The 19,036-nt window shown below is 39.2% G+C and overlaps 1 protein-coding gene across 1 annotated transcript in view; it reads right to left on the reverse strand.

The window, feature by feature from the left end:
- The window catches only part of ENPP6 (ectonucleotide pyrophosphatase/phosphodiesterase 6), a 161,452-nt gene that overhangs the window by 55,083 nt on the left and 87,333 nt on the right, over positions 1 to 19,036 (reverse strand). The window contains exon 3 of the mRNA XM_043971241.1: positions 4,302 to 4,413. Within this exon, the coding sequence (XP_043827176.1) occupies positions 4,302 to 4,413 (112 nt within the window). The remainder of the gene's footprint in view (positions 1 to 4,301; positions 4,414 to 19,036) is intronic.

Genomic DNA, 19,036 nt, shown 5'->3' on the forward strand with positions numbered 1-19,036 from the left:
CTAATGTGGAGATGTTTTCCATGACTACTCATGTATAACATATCAAATTATTTGAGTTCTTAGGGGTGGGGGGCAGGAAGGGAGGGAGGAAGAGAAGTTGGAACACAAGTTTTAAAAAGTTGATGTAAAAATTTGTTTTTACATGTAATTTGGAAAATAAAATTTTAAACAGAGAAAAAAATAAATGCTTATTGCTTTGCCTTGTTAACTAACCTTGAATCAGAAAATAGGACCTTGGATTGTCATAACCACAGAAAAAGAATCCATCACTGATGTGCTGGGATGAAATATCTCTTTGTGTGCCCCAAACAAGGCTTGAAAATGTGTCCCTGTGTGTCCCTGTGTGTGTGTATTTGGGGGTGGGGGTGGGCAATGAGGGTTAAGTGACTTGCCCAGGGTCACACAGTTATAGCAAGTGTCTGAGTCCAGATTTGAACTCAGGTCCTCCTGAATCCAGGGTCAGTGCTTTATCCACTGTACCACCTAGCTGGCCCCATTTCCCTGTATTGTGCTTCTCAATTTGGGTTTTGATTCCAACTTAAAATTCCATATCAGTATAAACAAATATTGTTTTTTATCATTATTACCCACAAGAGGTTTAGTACTTTTATTGTAACATTTAGAACTTGACTTACCATTAATTGTTATTATTATATTCATAACAGTGCTTTAAGGTTGGCCAAGTGCATCACATAATTAGCTCCACTGATCCTTACAATTCTGAACAGAAAGTGATATAGGTATTATCCCCATTTTACAGATGAGGAAACTAAGTCTGAAGAGAGGTTAAATGATGTGTCCCATGGGCACACAACTAGCCACTATAATTTAGAGCCCAGGTTTATCCTAATGCTAAGTCCAGCATTCCTCCCTATGAATCACAGGAAATAGATTTTTTCTGGCATTAAAATATAATAAAAATAATCATCTATATTCCTATAACACCTTAGGATTTACAAATTGATTTGCTCATATCAGTCCTGAAAAGCAAAGTAAGTAATGCAAGAGCCCTTCTATCTGGAGGAGCAAAAGATCAGAGGATAAGAGATTATAACAGTAATGTAAAGATGACACCAACACAACCAGGGAAAGAGTGGAGCTATGTTCTACTACAGCTGTGTTCTGGATGGACAAGTGCATGCTGGGTTGCATTTGAGAAGATAATGGAGACCTGATTTAGCAGAAGCTGATGTTCTCTGGACTTGCTTTGAGAAATGAGAACAGGGTCAGGGATAGAGATGATTAAGAGCCTGAAGATAATGAGAAGCCTGACTCCAGTCAGTGGTTTCTGTGTCTATTCCTCATAGGTCTCATAGGTCTTCATGCAGAAGTAATTTTGAAGATCAAAGACATAAAGTATCCTCCTGTGTTGAACAGTGGGTCTCAAAGGGCTATTGTATTCTGGTTGTCCTACAAGAGATATTCAGGAAAAATAAAATTTTAATGCCTGTGCAAAGTTCAGGGCTCTGTAGGTGATCGAAGTCATCTATATTTGGACTATATTGGCATAAATTTGAAATTTACCACGGAAGTTGTTGCCAACAGAATTGCGGATGCCATGGCTTTGAAAGGTCCAGATGCAGTGAATGCCAGTTTTGGCTGGGGCCATTTCCAGTCTATTTTAAGCAACAGTGAAATACTGAAAGAAGAAATCTGGGACAGGATTCCTGGACAGTGGAGCTTCAACATCTGTACAACACTGAAAATGAGTCATACCAGAGGACCTCACAATACTTATTGCTTTCTCCAGCTCAGGAGTGAATCCAGAGAAAATGGACTTTGGTTATTTCCTGGTACCTTCATGAAGAATAGAAAGACCAATTGAGGAGGAAATATAGAAGTAGGACAAGTGTCTCCTCATTGGATGAATGGTGCCCAAGAAGCAACCCACAAAATCAACCTCATTGCCTCAGCCATCTCCAAAGATGCCTTTATGTGTGATGGATGATCTCAGAAACCATCTGAAAGTACTGCTGCTAAATAATATCATCACAGCATCCAGCAGCATCACCTATTGTCATGGTGCGGAAGAAGAATCACCCAATAAAATAAGTATAGATAGCTAGGTGGCAAAGTAAATAGAGTTCTGGACCTAGAATCAGAAATACCCAAGTTAAAATCTGACCTCAGATACTAGTTGCGTCACCCTGGGAAAGTCCCTTATTCTCTGTCTGCCCCAGTTTTCCAACTGTAAATTGGAGTTAATAACAGTCCCTAGCTTCCAGGATTGCCTCGAGTCTTAAATGAGAGAATATTTGTAAAGCACATAGCGCAGTGCCTGGCACATAGTAGGCACTTAATATTTGTTCCTTTCCCTGTTCCCTGTAGATATTTGGACTTTGAACAAGAATGGACCAATTCTACATTCCAGGAGTTTGAGATGTCTGGGGCTGTCCAGTAGGCATCCAATGGTTTTCAATAGTCAATGGACACAGGGCATACTATCAGATTTTTAAGACAGAGGAGAATAATTCAGCTGCTATCTGTCTACCTGGCTTCTATCATTTTGCCTATGTACACTGAAGAGTCTCAGAAGTTTCCAGTTTTAGGAAAAGGTAGGGTAGGAAGGTGAATTGTCTGGAAAGGTGGGTGTTCTCGAATGACCTTGCCATCTTTGGAAAGACAGTGGAAGAACACAAGTAAAAAAAACAGGTCAGAGGATTGGATTGGCCAGAGGAAACTGTTCTCGAACTACCGATGAACAAGTTTCTCTGTGGCACACATGTTGTCCAGTAATGAGAGGCACGTGGTATTTCAGCAAGGAGAATGCACTGAGCCGGGGAGACAGAAGTCTTCCTTAACTAGCCATTTACAGAGAGCCTTTGAGACTTAGGATTTGGTGGCTGTTGGCAGAAATTTGTCAACAATTGTGCCACTATTGCGTCCCAGATGATTTCACTTGGGGCTATATGATTGATATATAGTCAAAGGGCTCAGAGAGGTCACTCACTCCATCTCTATTTCTGGTTCTTCCTGATGCCTGACTCTCAGTTTGGATAAGCCGTCCTATTAACATGACTTATAATTACTCCACCATGTGGTACTCAGCCAGAGTCAAAAATGTCTTCTATCTGATGGCCTGCCCTCTGGCGATGAGACTTTTTGAATTTAGCCAGGCTGGTATTCAGATGATGGACACATGGTCTGCCACCCATGATGGCATCTGAAGCCCTCCAAGCTTGGTAGAATCTACCAGAGCCTTTGTCCCATTGGAAGGCAAAGCATTCAAGATGCCTGGCTCGTATCTATGCTACCAAAAGGTAGGACTTCAGGGGATGGTCTTGAAAAGCATTTTTCATGCAAAGCCTGACCTCCACCCCGAGAAACTTGGGACCATACTTCACCAGGTATGGAGCTGAATACTTTGGGTGCTGTGCTTCAGAGCTGGGATATATTCAGAATCAGACGCCAGGAGTCTCTAAGGAAACTTCTTGTTCCCACTTGGGTCCTATGACCTTACTCTACCTTTCCCAATAACCCTGGCAGGGTTAGAAGAGGCAATTGTAGTCATGGGGACTTGCTTCCCATTCCTTCCTGTAACATATGTGAGGAAACACAGGCACCTATAGGCCTATCCATCTATATGTTTTAAGTGAAGTTACCAAAGCCACCTTGATCTGACTATTTGCCCACATTTCTTTATAGGAATAGCTGTCACTTCAAGTTGCCATCTTGTCCTCCTGGCTTCCTTCAAGTGAATCAATCACTCAACATTTATTAAACAACTACTATGTGCCAGTGCCAGAGAGACATCCAGCCCTTTCCCTAAAGGAGCTTACAATCTAACGGGGGAGACAATAAGCAAATATATACAAAGCTAGCAACATTCAGGATAAGTAGGAAATAAGGAACAGAGAGAAGTCACTGAAATTGAGAGGGAAATGCAAAAAGTCTCATTTAGAGTAAGAAACCTTTCCCAGTCCTCCTTAATCTTCCTTAATCTTAGTGCCTTCCTTCTGAGATTATTTTTAATTTATCCTGAGTATATCTTATTTATACATAGTTATTTACATGTCATGTCTCCCATTGAACTGTGAGCATCTCCTTAAGGGAAAAGTGTTTTGTTTTCTTTTGTTTGTTTTGTTTTGTTGTTTTGCCTTTCTTTGTATCACCAGCATTTACTACAGTGCTAGGCACATGATAAGCACTTAATAAATGCTTGTTGACGTTGAGAGTTCAAGGCTTTTTCCTAGACATCTCTTCATCTATACAAATCTTCTGATCTCATGTTGAGCTTGTTTCGTCATAGATGCTAAAGATAAGGATGGACCATTGTGTAGCTTAGAATCAGGTGTACTTACTTGAAGGAGTCAAGAGAATTACTGACTGCATTGGCGAATTCGGTATCCGTTGGGACATTTTTATATTCTAGACAGGAAGAAGGTCTGACACCTAGGATTTCAACCTCACAGCCTAAGAAGGAAAAAAAAAAAGATAATGCATGATTACTTTCTTTATTTCTCTACAAACGTTTAGCAAGGGCTATGACTATTATTATAATGAAAACCACATTAATTTTCTCAAAATGAGAAAGCAGGGGACAGTTAGGTGGTGCAGGGGATAGAGCACCAGCTGTGGAGTCAGGAGACCTGAGTTCAGATCCAACCTCATACACTTACTAGATGTGTGATCCTGGGCAAGTCACTTAACCTCGATTGCCTCCAAACAACAACAAAATGAGGAGGTGGTTTGTTATTATGAAAGAACATCAAACTAGGATACAGGAGACATGCGTTTCAGTCTTTACTCTGCCATTAATCCTTGTATTACCTTGTTTTCAGATAATAGCTATTTAGGAATCTACTTGGCAAAGTTGCTGTTTTTTATTGTAGACTTTGTTACCTGTTAACTATTGAAGTGGAGATGTGTGTGTGTGTGTGTGTATAGAAAAGATGAATTTAATAATTGTTTCCACCCCAGCATCTTCAAGAATAATTGGTAAAGGATATGGAGATCGTAATGACTCTTGTGATGAGATTAAGGAAGCAAATTTCTATTGGTAACAGGGTAGGCTTTTCTTTTTTCCCCTAAAAATATATTTAATATTTTATTTTCCCCAATTACATTTATAAACAATCTTTAACATTCATTTTAAAAATTTGAGTTCCAAATGCTTTCTCACACTCCTTCCCTTCTCCCTAATTGAGTAGGCAAGCAATTTGATATAGTTCATATATGTACAGTCATATAAGACATATTCCCATTTTAATTATGTTGTAAAAGAAAATACAGATCAAAAAAGAAAACAAGCTCAAGAAAAATAAAGTAAAAGAAAAGTATTCTTTGATTCAGACTCCATTATTTCTTTTTCTGGGAATGGATAGCATTTTTTATCATAAGTTTCCTTTATCTCAATCTAGCTGATTTTTATACACAAATTTAAAACTTTTGACTTATCTCAACTTTTATTTCATCTTGTGAGATTCAGGCCAGGGTTTTCCTCCCCCCACCCCCTCACCCCTGCCCCTTGGGGGTGGGGGAGCCTGGCTCTTAAATCCAGCATGTTTACTGCCTACTCCTAGTTTTGTGTCATCTGCAGATTTAATAAGGATACTACTGATGACCTTAATCAAAGTCCTTAATAAAAATGTTAAATAAATAGCATTTAGTCAAGCATAGCCCTGGGGCATTCCCCTGGAGACTTCTCTCCCAGTTAATACTGAGCCTTTTAAAATTATGCTTTGATTTTGGCCATACAACCTTTCCCAAATCCATCTATTCATACTATGGTCTAGCCTGCATCTCTCCATTTTTTCTACAAGTATAGCATGAAGAATTTTATCAGATACTTTGGTAATATCTAGGTAAACCCTATCTAAAGCATTTTCCTGACCTACTAGTTTAGTAACCCTGTCAAAGAACGAAATAAATCTGGCATGACCTATCCTTGATGAAAGCAAGTTAGTTAATTATAATAGCTAGCATTTACATAGTACCTACTATGTGCCGGTGACTGTGCTATGCACTTTTTTTTTTTTTAGTGAGGCAATTGGGGTTAAGTGACTTGCCCAGGGTCACACAGCTAGTAAGTGTTAAGTGTCTGAGGTCGGATTTGAACTCAGGTACTCCTGACTCCAGGGCCGGTGCTCTATCCACTGTGCCACCTAGCCACCCCAAAAAATGTTGAATTTTGCTTGTGTTTCTATTATCATTCTTTTTTTCCTTTTTTTTTTTTGACGAGGCAATTGGAGTTAGGTGACTTTCCCAGGGTCACACAGCTAGTGTTAAGTGTCTGAGGCTGGATTTGAACTTAGGTCCTCCTGAATCCAGGTCCCATGCTTTATCCACTGCTCTACCTAGCTGCCCCTGTGCTATGCACTTTTAACAAATATTACCTCATATGATTCTCAAAATAACCCTGCAAAGTAGGTGCTTGAAAGTGACTTGTCCAGGGTCATACAGATAATTAAGCATATGAACTCATGTTCTCCTGACTCCCCGTCACTCTACCCATTGTACTACCTCGCTGGTTCTTTCTAATCTTTACTTCCTTTCTAAGATATTGATAATCTCCACACAAATAATATGTTCTAGGAATTTTCCAGGAATCAAAGTCAAGATTACTATTTTCTTCCCTTAAAAAAAAAAATCATGACAAATATTTCCTCTTCCTGTTTCTGATTTTGGATTTTGGTTTTCTTCCTCCTCTTTTCTACATTAAATTTGCCAATGATTAATTTTATTAGTCTTTATAAAGGCAGCTTTTTGTTTTTCTTTCTAATTCAATTTTGTTTTATTATTTATTTTGCAGATTTATCCTTCATTTTAATAATTTCCTTCTTTGTGCTTGTTTTTCTTATATGAATTTATTCATTTTCTAATTTCTTTAACTACAAACAACTCATTTTCATATACTCTTTCATGTTAATATTAACATTAAGGGATATAAACTTGTATCTAAGTACTGCTTTGGCTGCATCCTGCAAATTTTGATAGGTTTTAAATATTTTCTTTATCTTTAATATGACCTATTATTGTTTCTATAATTTGTTCATTAACAGATATATTACTCAACAATTGTTTTAGTTTTCACATAAGCCCGCATCATTTGATCATAGTTTTCTTGTTCATTATTTTATTGCATTATGATATATAAATATTGTGTTTACAATGATAATCTTAATGAATTTTCTAAACTTCTTTAAGCCCCAGAACATGTTCTGTCTTTGTGACTAATTCATGTGTATTTGAAAAGAAAGTATTTTCTTTTCAGTTCTTTCCACATGCCAAGTCCAATTTCTTTAGCTCTCTATTCAGACCTGTAACATTTTTCCTTATTTATCTTTCTGCTTAACATCATATTCCATTAATGGGCTATTAATATCTGCCACTATTATTGATTTTTTATCTAATACTTAACTCAGTTAACTCTTCCTAGGACATCCCTGACACTAAAGGCACACAAATACTCAATTATTCATTGATGAGGGATGATTTATAAACTTTTTTAAATCCAGCACATATGGGGAGTATATTTAAATTATCATATCATTTGTATGGTTCTTCTCTTTATAATAATTATTGTTTGGGCAGGTTATCTATTTATTCAAGGCCATCCTAATTAAATTACTAAAAAATATTTTACTGAGTTAGAAAAAATAATAACAAAATTCATTTGGAAGAACAAAAAGGTCAAGAATCTCAAAGAAACTGGGAGGGGGGGGGGCGGTATGTAAAGAAAGAAGATTCAGCAGTACCAGACTTTAAACAATATTATAAGGCAAAAGCATTGTTGAAATGTAAAATGGATAATTTTTATTATTTCAATTAAATTAAAAATCACTTCTATAAACAAACCAGTATAGTCAAGATTAGAAGAAAAGCAGGAAATTGGAAAAGGATTTTCAAAGACAATCTCTCAGAAAGGATGTGATTGTGATGGAATATTGCTATCATATAAGAAATGATGAGCTGCTTGATTTAGAAAAACATGGAAAGACTTGGACCTATGAAGGAAGATTCTATCCACTTCCAGAGAAAGAACTAACAAATAGAAATCTGCACAATGTATGGTTGTACATATATGTATATGTGTATGTGTTTATAGATATGTATGTATATAAATACATATATACATATAAATGTATACACATATATTCACATTCAATTGTAGCCTTCTCAGGAGCAGAGGAGGAAAAGAATAAAATAAAAACAACAGAGTAGAGAACAAAACATAGAAGGAAGCATGGAAAAGCTGGGTTATTTTGAAAATAATGTGTGGGATTTATCATATAGGTTTTCACAGAATAGAAATTTATTGTTTTATATTGAATCCTTTCATGGTCTGTTGTGTACATGGAAATGTTTTTTCTTTTCTCATTTTGAATGTAAGTTCAAAATGAATAAAAAATTTAAAATGTTATAATAATTTAGTAGTTTCTTTAACAAAGAGATGCTGTAATGATCCAAATGAGCAAAAGTGTCAGCACCGTATCATAGAAAATGCCTTAAATGCATAAATTAAGTCCTAGGTACTACAAAGTATACAGGCTGAGTCCTAGACTTGCACTTAGATGACCCAAGTTAAATTCTAGCAGTGTGGGCTTGAGTAAACTGGTTAACCTCTGGCAATCTCAATTTCTTTCTCTACCTATCTTAGAGCATCACAGGAGACTTGAAGCATGGTGGCACCCTTGACACACCAAGGGGAGTCTGGAGGAGGTGTGAGTTTAGGAGGGAGGATCATGAGTTTTATTTTGGACATATTGAGTTTGAGACATGTAAGGGATAGACAGTTTGAGATATGAAATAAACAGCTGGTGATAGAGAACTGTAGTTCAGGAGATAGAAATCTGACAGTCTAAAGAGAGAAGATAACTAAACCCATGGAAGCTGGTATCATTACCAAGAGAGATGATATATAGAGAAAAGAAGACCCAGGTAACAGGTTTGGTGGATACATATCACTGGAAAAGAGACACAGATGGTTGATTAATGGACGTCTGGGCCAAATCTAATAACATGATGCAGCCAAAGAAAATGAGAAAGAATCATCAGACAGTTACACCCAGAACAGAACAGTATCATGAACATCCAGGAAGAGGAAAGTATCCAGGGTGGGGGTGGCTAGTCTCCCGTATCAAATACTTTAGAGGTCAAGAAAGGTAAGGACTGAATATAAGCCATCGTATTTAGCAACTGAGATCATTGCTAACCTTGGAGAGAGAAATTTCAGTTGAAGGATGATGTCTGAAGCCACAGAAATTGTGATATGTGATTATGATGGAATCTTACTGTGCTCTAAGAGCTATAAGAGCTCAATGATACAACGTGGATAACTTGCACAAAATAATGAAGAGTGAAATGAGCAGAACCAAGAGAATATTGTATACAGTAACAACACTATTGTTTTAAGAACAACTTGAAGTGACAAAGTTATTGATTATTATAAATACCCAAACTAACTACAGAGGACCAATGAAGGAAGATGTTATCTGCTTCCAGAGAAAGGAATGACAAGTAGAAGTATGTATAGAATGATTTTATATATGTATACACGCACACATTTTGTGTCTAATTGTAGCTATCTCTAGGGTGGAGGGGGGAGGGAAGAATAAAAAGGGTAAAAAAGTTACATGATGCCTTTATATTTTTAAAAGGAATAGTAAGTTATACACAATAGATTTACAGTTTTATGTGCAATCATCTTTTTTCTATTCTACTCTGTTATGCTTGCTTTATTTCTTAAGTTCAGAATAAAATAGATTAAATTTTTAAAAAGATTAGGAAGTGAGTGGGGAGGGAGAAAATGGAGGTGATAAATGTAAATGGCTTCTTCTATTTTTTTAAAGGAATTTGTTTGTGCAAGGAAGAAGAAATGTAAGATGATACCATGAGATGATGCCAGGGTAAAGTGAATGCTTTTTAATGATTAGAAAAACTTGGAATGTTTGTCAGCAGCAGCAGAAAAGATGTATGTATGCATATGTATATATACATATATATGTAGACATACACATACAGAGACACACATATATACTGGGATTGTTGAGATAATTGTTGATTGAATGAGATAATGGATGTAAGAGTCTTTGTAAACTCGAGAGAGAGAGAGAGAGAGAGAGAGAGAGAGAGAGAGAGAGAGAGAGAGAGAGAGAGAGAGAGAGATTAGGGAGGGGGGAATGGCTAAGGGAGCAAGCTGCCAGAAGAGATGGGAGGGAATCAAAGGCATTAAATATTGGGGCTGGCTTTTGCAAAGATAAGGGTCACCTCTTCATCAGACACTGGAGTAAAAGAAGAGAGAATGGAGAATAATGTTGAAGCCGTCTGAGCAATAAAATACGGAGGAAAGGAAGCTCATGATTAATGGCCCCTATTTTCCTGATAAGGGAGGTGAGGCCCACATCAGGTCCACATCTGCAGAGAGAGAAAGGGGAGGGATTGAAGTAGGAGGCTTGAGAAGAGGAGGCAATGAGGGAAGAAGCAGGAAGGGTCCAGGTGGGATCAGATATTCCAAGTCTGGCATTTCCTTTGTGACTTTTCAACAATCCCAGCAGGAGTAGAGAAGGCTGATGGTGGGGATAACGCAGGGTCGAGGAGTTATGAGGAGTAATCTGTTAAGGGAGCAAGGGATTAGAAAGCTGAGGACAGTATGTTGAGCTGGCTAACTATAGGGCAGGACTTGGAAGGGAGGAAAATTAAAGGAATAAGATAATGGATGTAAGAGTCTTTGTAAACTCTAAAGCCATAAATAAATGTGAGAAATTATTTTTGTTGGCCATGAATCTTGTTATTTGGAAAGACTTGCAGGAAGAAAATCCACTCATAACTCAGGCTAAATTCTAACCCATCTTTACAGCAATTATGACATCAAGTACAAATGGGAAGATAGAAATAATACTTATCATTGCCCCTTCTGTTGAATTGGGAATAAGTTATCCTTCTTTATTTGTGGTAATGAAATGAATCTGTCATTTAAAGAAACAGTTCAGAATGGAGCAAAGGCTAAGTCTGAAGTGACTAAGGGGGCAAATGGGAATAGTGAGAAAAGCCCTGAAATCAGGTCTTCCACCATCCAGCTGTGTGACCTTGTGCAATGGACTCCCTCCCTCTGGGCCTCAGTTCTCTAATTTGTAAAATCTAAAAACTAAAGTTCCTTCTACTTGCAACACTGTGGGATTCTGATTCTGTGATATGTGTGTATGTGTGTCTTTCTCTCAATAGTTGTAGTTTTTCTCCCTGATGTCTAGATCAGGTCAATATCAACCTATAAAGCCTGAAGGGTATTGGAGTATATTGAGGCTGCCAGGCTCATGAGGTGGTACCAGCCAGCTGGCTTTGTACAGGGAATAAATAGCTCAGGAACAAGGAGGCAGACGGCATTCATCGTGCCGGAGAGCCAGCCTGTCGTTAACCAGAGTAAAGGTGTGCTGCTGATCATGGAACACGCTGGGTCTAGAATCGGGAAGTCGTCTGTTCAAATCTGGCCTGAGATATAGCTGGGCAAGTCACTTCACCTGTTTGCCTCAGTTTTCTCGGCTATAAAATTGCATTAACAGCAGGGTTGTTGGGAGAATCCAATGAAATAGGTGTACAACACTTAGCACAATGCCTGGCACATAGTAGGTACATTGTGAAATGCACATTCTCTTCCTTTTCCTTACGGAATGTCTTCTACAAGCCAGGAACTCTTGTGTTTACAAATATGATCTCAGCTGATCCTCTCAATGACCCTATGAGATAGGTGCTAGTGAGTAAGAGTTGTCATCTGCACAAAATTGGCCTCTCTGTGCCAGCCTGCCTTGTAGGTGCAGATGCCAAGCTTGAAAGGGGGTCTCCTTCCTCTCACAGGTTTGTGTTTCCCTTTAGGTCCTTTTTTATTCCAGGTTAGTTATTGTCAGCTGAGCTTTGGGCATCTTCTCAGATAGATTGAGATACTTTCTCTCCATTCCATTTTCTTTTATTTATTTATTCATTTATTTATCCATTCATTCATTCGTTCGTTCGTTTGTTTGTTTGTTTAGGTGAGGCAGTTGGGGTTAAGTGACTTGCCCAGGGTCACACAACTAGTAAATGTCAAGTGTCTGAGGTCGGATTTGAACTCAGGTCCTCCTGAACCTAGGGCCAGTGCTGTGCCAACTAGCTGCCCCTCTCCAATCCATTTTCAATGGCATGCTTTCAGCCTTGTTCCACGAGGAGTTGGCTTGACTTTTCTTCAATGAACCATGTGTTGTGGAAGACTTTCTTCAGGACCACTCAACTCTAAATCCTATGATCCTCAGTGAGAGGAGGGGAGAGAGACAAGGTCTACTTTCTGCCCACTGCCGCAGAGGATGGATGTGGCTTGGACTATGTGTGGTCTGTGGCTCAGTGCTCCTGAGAAGGGGAAGTGGGAAGTGTCCCTACATCTGGACTCTGAAGCCATTAGCTGGAATCTCAAGCTGACTTCTTTACCAACCAACAAGCATTTATTAGGCACCTAGTTCCCAGTGGCTAAGCAATGGGAACTAGACCTGTGATTTATGGCTCCCAGGGGAGGAAAATCCCTCTGCCTGTGCAGGTTGGCACAGGCAGAAACTTAAGAGTCTTAGAGGGAAATAAGAATGTTGAGAGGCCAAATCACTTGACAAGAGCCATTATATGTCAGAGACAGGACTTGAATCCGAGTTTTCCTGGCTTTGAGGCTGTCTCTCTATCCTCTCCATAAGGCTGCTTCACAAATTCTCTATCACAAAGAACTTGCATGACCTGGTTTAAGGTATGCCAACACACAGAGGCCCTGCCTCTGTGAGAGGAGAATGGAAACTTCCTGAAGTCAGGGATTATTTATCTTAGTTTGTCTTCTCCTTGTTGTTGTCCATTTGTGTCTGACTCTTGATGATCCCGTGGACCATATTGTCTATGGAATTTTCTTGGCAAAGTTTGCCATTTCCTTCTCCAGTGGATTAAGGCAAACAGAGGTTAAGTGACTTTCCCAGGGTCACACAAGCTTGTAAATTTCTGAGGCCAGATCTGAACTCAGGTCTTTCTGAGTCTAGGCCCCAGTGCTTTATCCACTGAGCCCCCTTAGGCAACTCTTAGACAATTTATTCTATTGTAGAGGGGGATCTTGGGCCTGGAGTTGGAAGATTACCTAGAGATCACATAGTCCCATTGCCTTATTTTATAGAAATAGATGTATTTCTAACCCTACCCCAGCTATCTGGCACAGTGGATCTAATGCTGGGGCTGGAGTCAAGAAGATTCGTCTTTGTGAGTTCAAATCTGGCTTTAGACATGCACTAGCTGAGTGGCCTTGGGCGAGTCATTTAACCCTGTTTGCCTCAGTTTCCTCACCTGTAAAACAAGTTAGAGAAGGAAATGGCAAACCATTCTAGTATCTTTGCCAAGAAAACCCCAAAGGGGGTCATGAAGAGCCGGACATGAATGAAACAACTGAGCAACCAAAACAACCCAAACAAGGTTACCGTTACTTTCCAGTGAGATCATGTATGGCTTAAAGCATCATATAAACATAAGCTGATATTCTTATTATAATCCAAACATTCAGGACAGCGAAGGTGGTCCAGGTTTAGGGCCTGAGGCTGGGGAAGGCAGCTGCAGAGGGGTAGAAGCCAGGAGGGGCCACCCCTCTCAGCTAACCACAGAGCAGCAGCAAGGCCTTCAGCAGCAACCGCAGCCCCAGCTTGCCAGCCCAGATCGACTTCGAAGAGGCCAATCAAGCTTAATTAGCAGATCCTCTGAGCCATCAAGCTCCCATTACCGACTGGGGGCCCCCGACTAAAACAGAAGGCCAATGACTGATGTTGTGCTCACCTTCCTTGTCCCCTAGATCCCAAGGAGCCCTGAACTCATGACATACCATGTCTGCTCTGTGTCAAATGGTGCTCTCCATGGGAATTAAACAAATTCCCAAGCAAGGCCTGCAGTCAGTCACCACAGAAACAGGCCCGCTGACTAGGCTACTAGGAAGAGGAAGAAAAGGAATAGCTTGAACCACAAGGAGTAGTCGGGGTAAAACTTGATACTGGATTCGGGAGTTGGCCAACAGACCCTCCTCAGCAATGATTTCTCTCCAGCTCACTCTGCCACAAAGTCCCAAATTCCTCTTAGGGAGGGCATGGGATGCCTCATAGGAGCCAACCAGAATAGTTACAATAGAGGTGGAAGACTTAAGACTGTTAAAATTCCAACTAGGTGGCGCAGTGGATAGAGCACCGGCCCTGGAGTCAGGAGTACCTGGGTTCAAATCCGGCCTCAGACACTTAACACTTACTAGCTGTGTGACCCTGGGCAAGTCACTTAACCCCAATTGCCTCACCAAAAAAACAAACAAACAAAAAATTCCAACTGGTTACTTGGGAGAGGTAACACATCGTCATTATCAGCCTTGATAATGACGATGTGTTACCTCACACCTTGGCTCAAAGTAGTGGCTCAAATTAGTCCTAGAAGGCTCCTGTGTGATGAGATACAGAAGAAGTGGGTTTGAGGGAAGATAAGGGCAGGGTTTACAAAATGTCAGGGAATTGGGGCAGCTAGTTGGCACAGTGGATAGAGCACCGGCCCTGGATTCAGGAGGACCTGAGTTCAAATCCAGCCCCAGACACTTGACACTTACTAGCTGTGTGACCCTGGGCAAGTCACTTAACCCCAATTGCCTTACAAAAAAAATGTCAGGGCATTGAGCCAAAAGATGGCAGTGGGAGCATTAGGTATGGGGTAGAGGAACAGAAATGGGGCTGCCCACTGGGAATGAGTTGTGGAGGTTCCATTGACCTCTGGTTCAGGGGAAAACAGCACTGCTGTGCCACTGTTAGCCTAACCCATCTTTTGCTGAGTTCCAGGTACCATGTAGAAGAGAGTTGGTCAGCCATGGTGATTTGAGCTTTTATTCCTGTTTCTCTAAGCATTATTTTGTAGGGACTAGGCTGCTAAAACTCTGGGAGTTAGGATGAATTGAGTTCAGATCCCACATGAGACACTTACTAACTGTGTGACCATAAGAAATTTACTTTTCTTCCTCTCTTCCTTTCTCTCTCTAGACTGCCAAAGGAATCTCTCTCTCTCTCCCTCTCTCTCTCTGTCTCTCTCTGTCTCTCTCTCTCCCCCCCCCCCTCTCTCTCATTTTCTCTCCCTCCCTCTCTCTCTCTCTCTCTCTCTCTCTCTCTCTGGGGACATAGTAGGAGAAAAAATGAAAGATGTATCATTTTTAAAATACTGATCATTTTTTAAAAAAAGTAATCTAACATCAGCTTCCATTTCCTCATCTATAAAATGAGGGAGTTGAACTCTCAGGCTCCAAGGTCTCTTCTAGAGTCCTAAGTGCCTCTTTCTATTAAAACATGCTACCTCTTACTGTAACGACTGGAATAACGCCACCTGCTGGATACTTACTGTAGAGGAGTTCTGCCCATGAAGGGAAGGTCTTTGAGGGCAAGACCAGGAGTCAGGAAGTGACGCAGGCTAGTGGGAGGAGGAAGGAAGAGACTGGCGCTCAGTCTCGGGCTCTTTCCTCTGGACTCTGGCGGAGAAGGGAGCTAGAAATGCGCTCTCCCTTTAATAGATAGGAATCTAGACCTTTCTCTCTCTCTTTACCAAATTCTTATTCTCCTTAATAAATGCTTAAAAGTCTAACTCTTGCTAAAGCTTATAATTTATTGGCGACCACTCATTAAATATTTTAGACAGACTAGCTAGAATTTTAGCCCTTAACAGATGGCTGACCACGAAGAGGAAAGCTAACCCTCAGTCTTCTTCTGATCTTCTGGTTGGGTAAGAAATTTCCCCTCCCTCTCCCTTTAACTGCTAAGTACTGGTGTACTGGCTGTGTTTTTCCTTTGAATTTTTTCGAATGGACCTTTTAAACTCCCTAATTATCCTATTTTTGATTTTGGTCTGTTTAACCAGACAAATGGGAGATAAGATCATGTTAATGCTTTGTTTTTGTGGATTTTCTATTTTTCTTTTTCTTTTTGTTAAAAGAGCCAGCAACTTACTCACACAAGGAAATATCTCTCCCTCTCCCAACCATGCTTTTTCAGAGAAACCTGAAGAGATTCCCGCAGCTTTTCCCAGTTCTAACACTAATTGTTGCTCTAATTTTGCATGCCTGGAGGCAATGACCCACCCTCTAGAAGCTTTTAATCCCCTAGCACCTGGAGGCAAAGTGGGGGAAGAGGAATCCAGGCCTGAGTTCAAAATCAAGTCTGATTCAAATTGCTCTGGTCCCTCCCCTCCTCTCCAGACCCCACCCTCTACTCCTCCTATGGCCAAGCCCATTGCTTCCCCTGCCTGGGAAGTCCAGAGATCTGATGCGCATGCTCAACTTTTTCTACCTGCATTTGCAGCTTCAGGCTCAGCCCTTCCCCGGCCTGGCTGTGCTTTTGAGACAATCTTAGAAAACTCTTTAAATTCCAGATATGCTCGTTTTGTTCATAATTTTGCTAACCTTCTTTTGTCTTTAATTAGTAATCTTATAAAGCATTTGTATGGTGAAAAGACTGACAGACAATATAGAGGGGTTAAAGAAGAAAAACTTAAGCTGAATAAGAATGACAATCAACATAGTTCAAGACTCTGCCTCTTTTGCCATGGAAGGGTATATATTTTACAGAAATGTAGAAGTAAGCAGCAAGGTATTGATATGAGTATTGGGGATTTTAGATATCGGAATCAAAGGTGTTCTGAATTCACTCAGAGTATTAATGTCAGTTCAGAGGTTACATAGGATTTCTATGCTATTACATATACATTTTGGAATTAATGGTATAGGTTTATTTTCATAGAGATTTTAATGCTTTTGAGATTGTGTCTTATACTTAGTTTCTAAAACAAGGAGAATATTTGTAAAAGCTTTTTATAGTCATGCGATCAAGTTTATATTTTGTAATACTCTTATTAATATTAAGTTCATATTCATTTAGATTTCCCTAGTTTGAATTTCATTGTCTTTTATTATTCCACGTGTATTTTCTTCTATTAATTCATCTATCTAATTTTGAAACATGGTTTTGATTTCATAATACAATGTTAATTCTAGGAGTATTGTGCTCCCATATTCTGAGTTATTTGTTTTTGCTATTTTTTCTCAACTGATTATTTGATCAAACTCTTTAAAGCATTTCCCTGGCAAATTGTTTGCCATGGCAAGTGTAAATTGATTCTAGAAGTATTATTTTTGATAAGCATATTCCAAAAAAAAAAAAAAGAGAGAGGGGAACATTTGTAAAAGTTCTTTTTTCAAAAAAAAAAGTTTTCATTGAGATTGTGTTGTGCTTTAACTTCTATCTAAATATGTTCTGATTTTTCACAAAAGTAATAGTATACTAAGTAAAAAAAGGGGGTATTATTTGAAATTGTTGCATAATTATATATTATATTCTCAGTCAAGATGTATTCACATTTTTTGCTATCATTTATTATCCTCAATTTTAAATCCATATGAAACTTGGATTATGGGAACTTATCATTTAAGACATTAATTGCCTTTATTCTGAGTTATCAGATGCCAGTTGGCCAAGATGCCATCCAATCACAAGAGGAATACATGCAAAGAGCAGACACTGAACTGTTACATGAGGGGAGACATGCACGAAGTTAAGGTATGGCCGAGGGAACGGCTTTTGACAAATGTTGAGGTTGGATTCTCTTGGTTTAATATTTTATTTTATTTTTCCCCACAATATTGTATGGATGGCTGGAAGTATTGATCCCACCCATCTCACTTCTACACCTGGCTTCTATGCTCCCTCCTATATGCCTGATGCCATGGACATCTCAATCGCATGCATCTGATTAAGTCTGACTCAGTTTCCTCCAATATGTTCGGTGGCATGGACATATATTCCATCCACCTATTTTAAGCCTGGCATTACTGTATGGGCAGTACATATTGCTCAAGTGTGGGAATGCTCATATCCCATCATTTCTCTGTTCTTTTATGGTAACCCCCATAATTATCTCAGGTGTCATGATAAATACAGTGTTGAATTTGGCCTTGACACCTGTTACCAATTATATTAGATTTTTTAATTTCTCATAATGGCATGAGGATAATTAGGCAGATGATGCAAAAAGTGATGAAACAAAGATAAAAAATTATTTTTAATAATTAATATCACAGCAATTGTCTTCTCAATTACCCTCCATAAGGGGGGGACTATAGTAATATTATAATTTTAAAGAATGGTTCAATTTTTGTTTTATTATATGTTTCATGTGTAACAACTAAGATTCTGAATTCCCTTAGACATGTTTTTGAGAACTTTCATTGTTTGATTTGATTATTGACAAAGCTATTTTAAAGTTGTGTTAAGCTCAATTTTGTAGGAAATTTTCCTGGCTGATTACCAGCATCCACACATCAACCCCTGAAGAGACTTCCACTCTACGACTACACCTAGAGGACATCTGAGAAAAGACTTTCAGAGACTTTAAATGAACAGTTTTGATTTGTTGTTTTTGTTGTTTTTTTTTCTCTTTCTGTTATAATATACACCATCTGTAACATGTATTCTCTGCAGAGGCCCTCCCTTTGCAAGACTAATGTCAAAGCGTCGGTTCATGAGGAAAGAAAAAAAAAATCGCCCCTCTGGACAAAACTTTCCTCTCTTCCTTTTCTGTATTGTTGTTCACATATTATTAGTCAGCAAAAGTTATCATATTCTTTTTACTGTTCCGTCAAGGAAACATTTTGTTTCTTGAGGAACAACAGGGGGGACTGTAACGATTGGAATAACGCCACCTGCTGGATACTTACTGTAGAGGAGTTCTGCCCATGAAGGGAAGGTCTTTGAGGGCAAGACCAGGAGTCAGGAAGTGACGCGGGCTAGTGGGAGGAGGAAGGAAGAGACTGGCGCTCAGTCTCGGGCTCTTTCCTCTGGACTCTGGCGGAGAAGGGAGCTAGAAATGCGCTCTCCCTTTAATAGATAGGAATCTAGACCTTTCTTTACCAAATCTTATTCTCCTTAATAAATGCTTAAAAGTCTAACTCTTGCTAAAGCTTATAATTTATTGGCGACCACTCATTAAATATTTTAGACAGACTAGCTAGAATTTTAGCCCTTAACATTACAAAGGAAGTCTTTACCTTTTT

Source organism: Dromiciops gliroides, chromosome 6 (assembly GCF_019393635.1).
Source record: "Dromiciops gliroides isolate mDroGli1 chromosome 6, mDroGli1.pri, whole genome shotgun sequence".
Taxonomy (NCBI): Eukaryota; Metazoa; Chordata; class Mammalia; order Microbiotheria; family Microbiotheriidae; genus Dromiciops; species Dromiciops gliroides.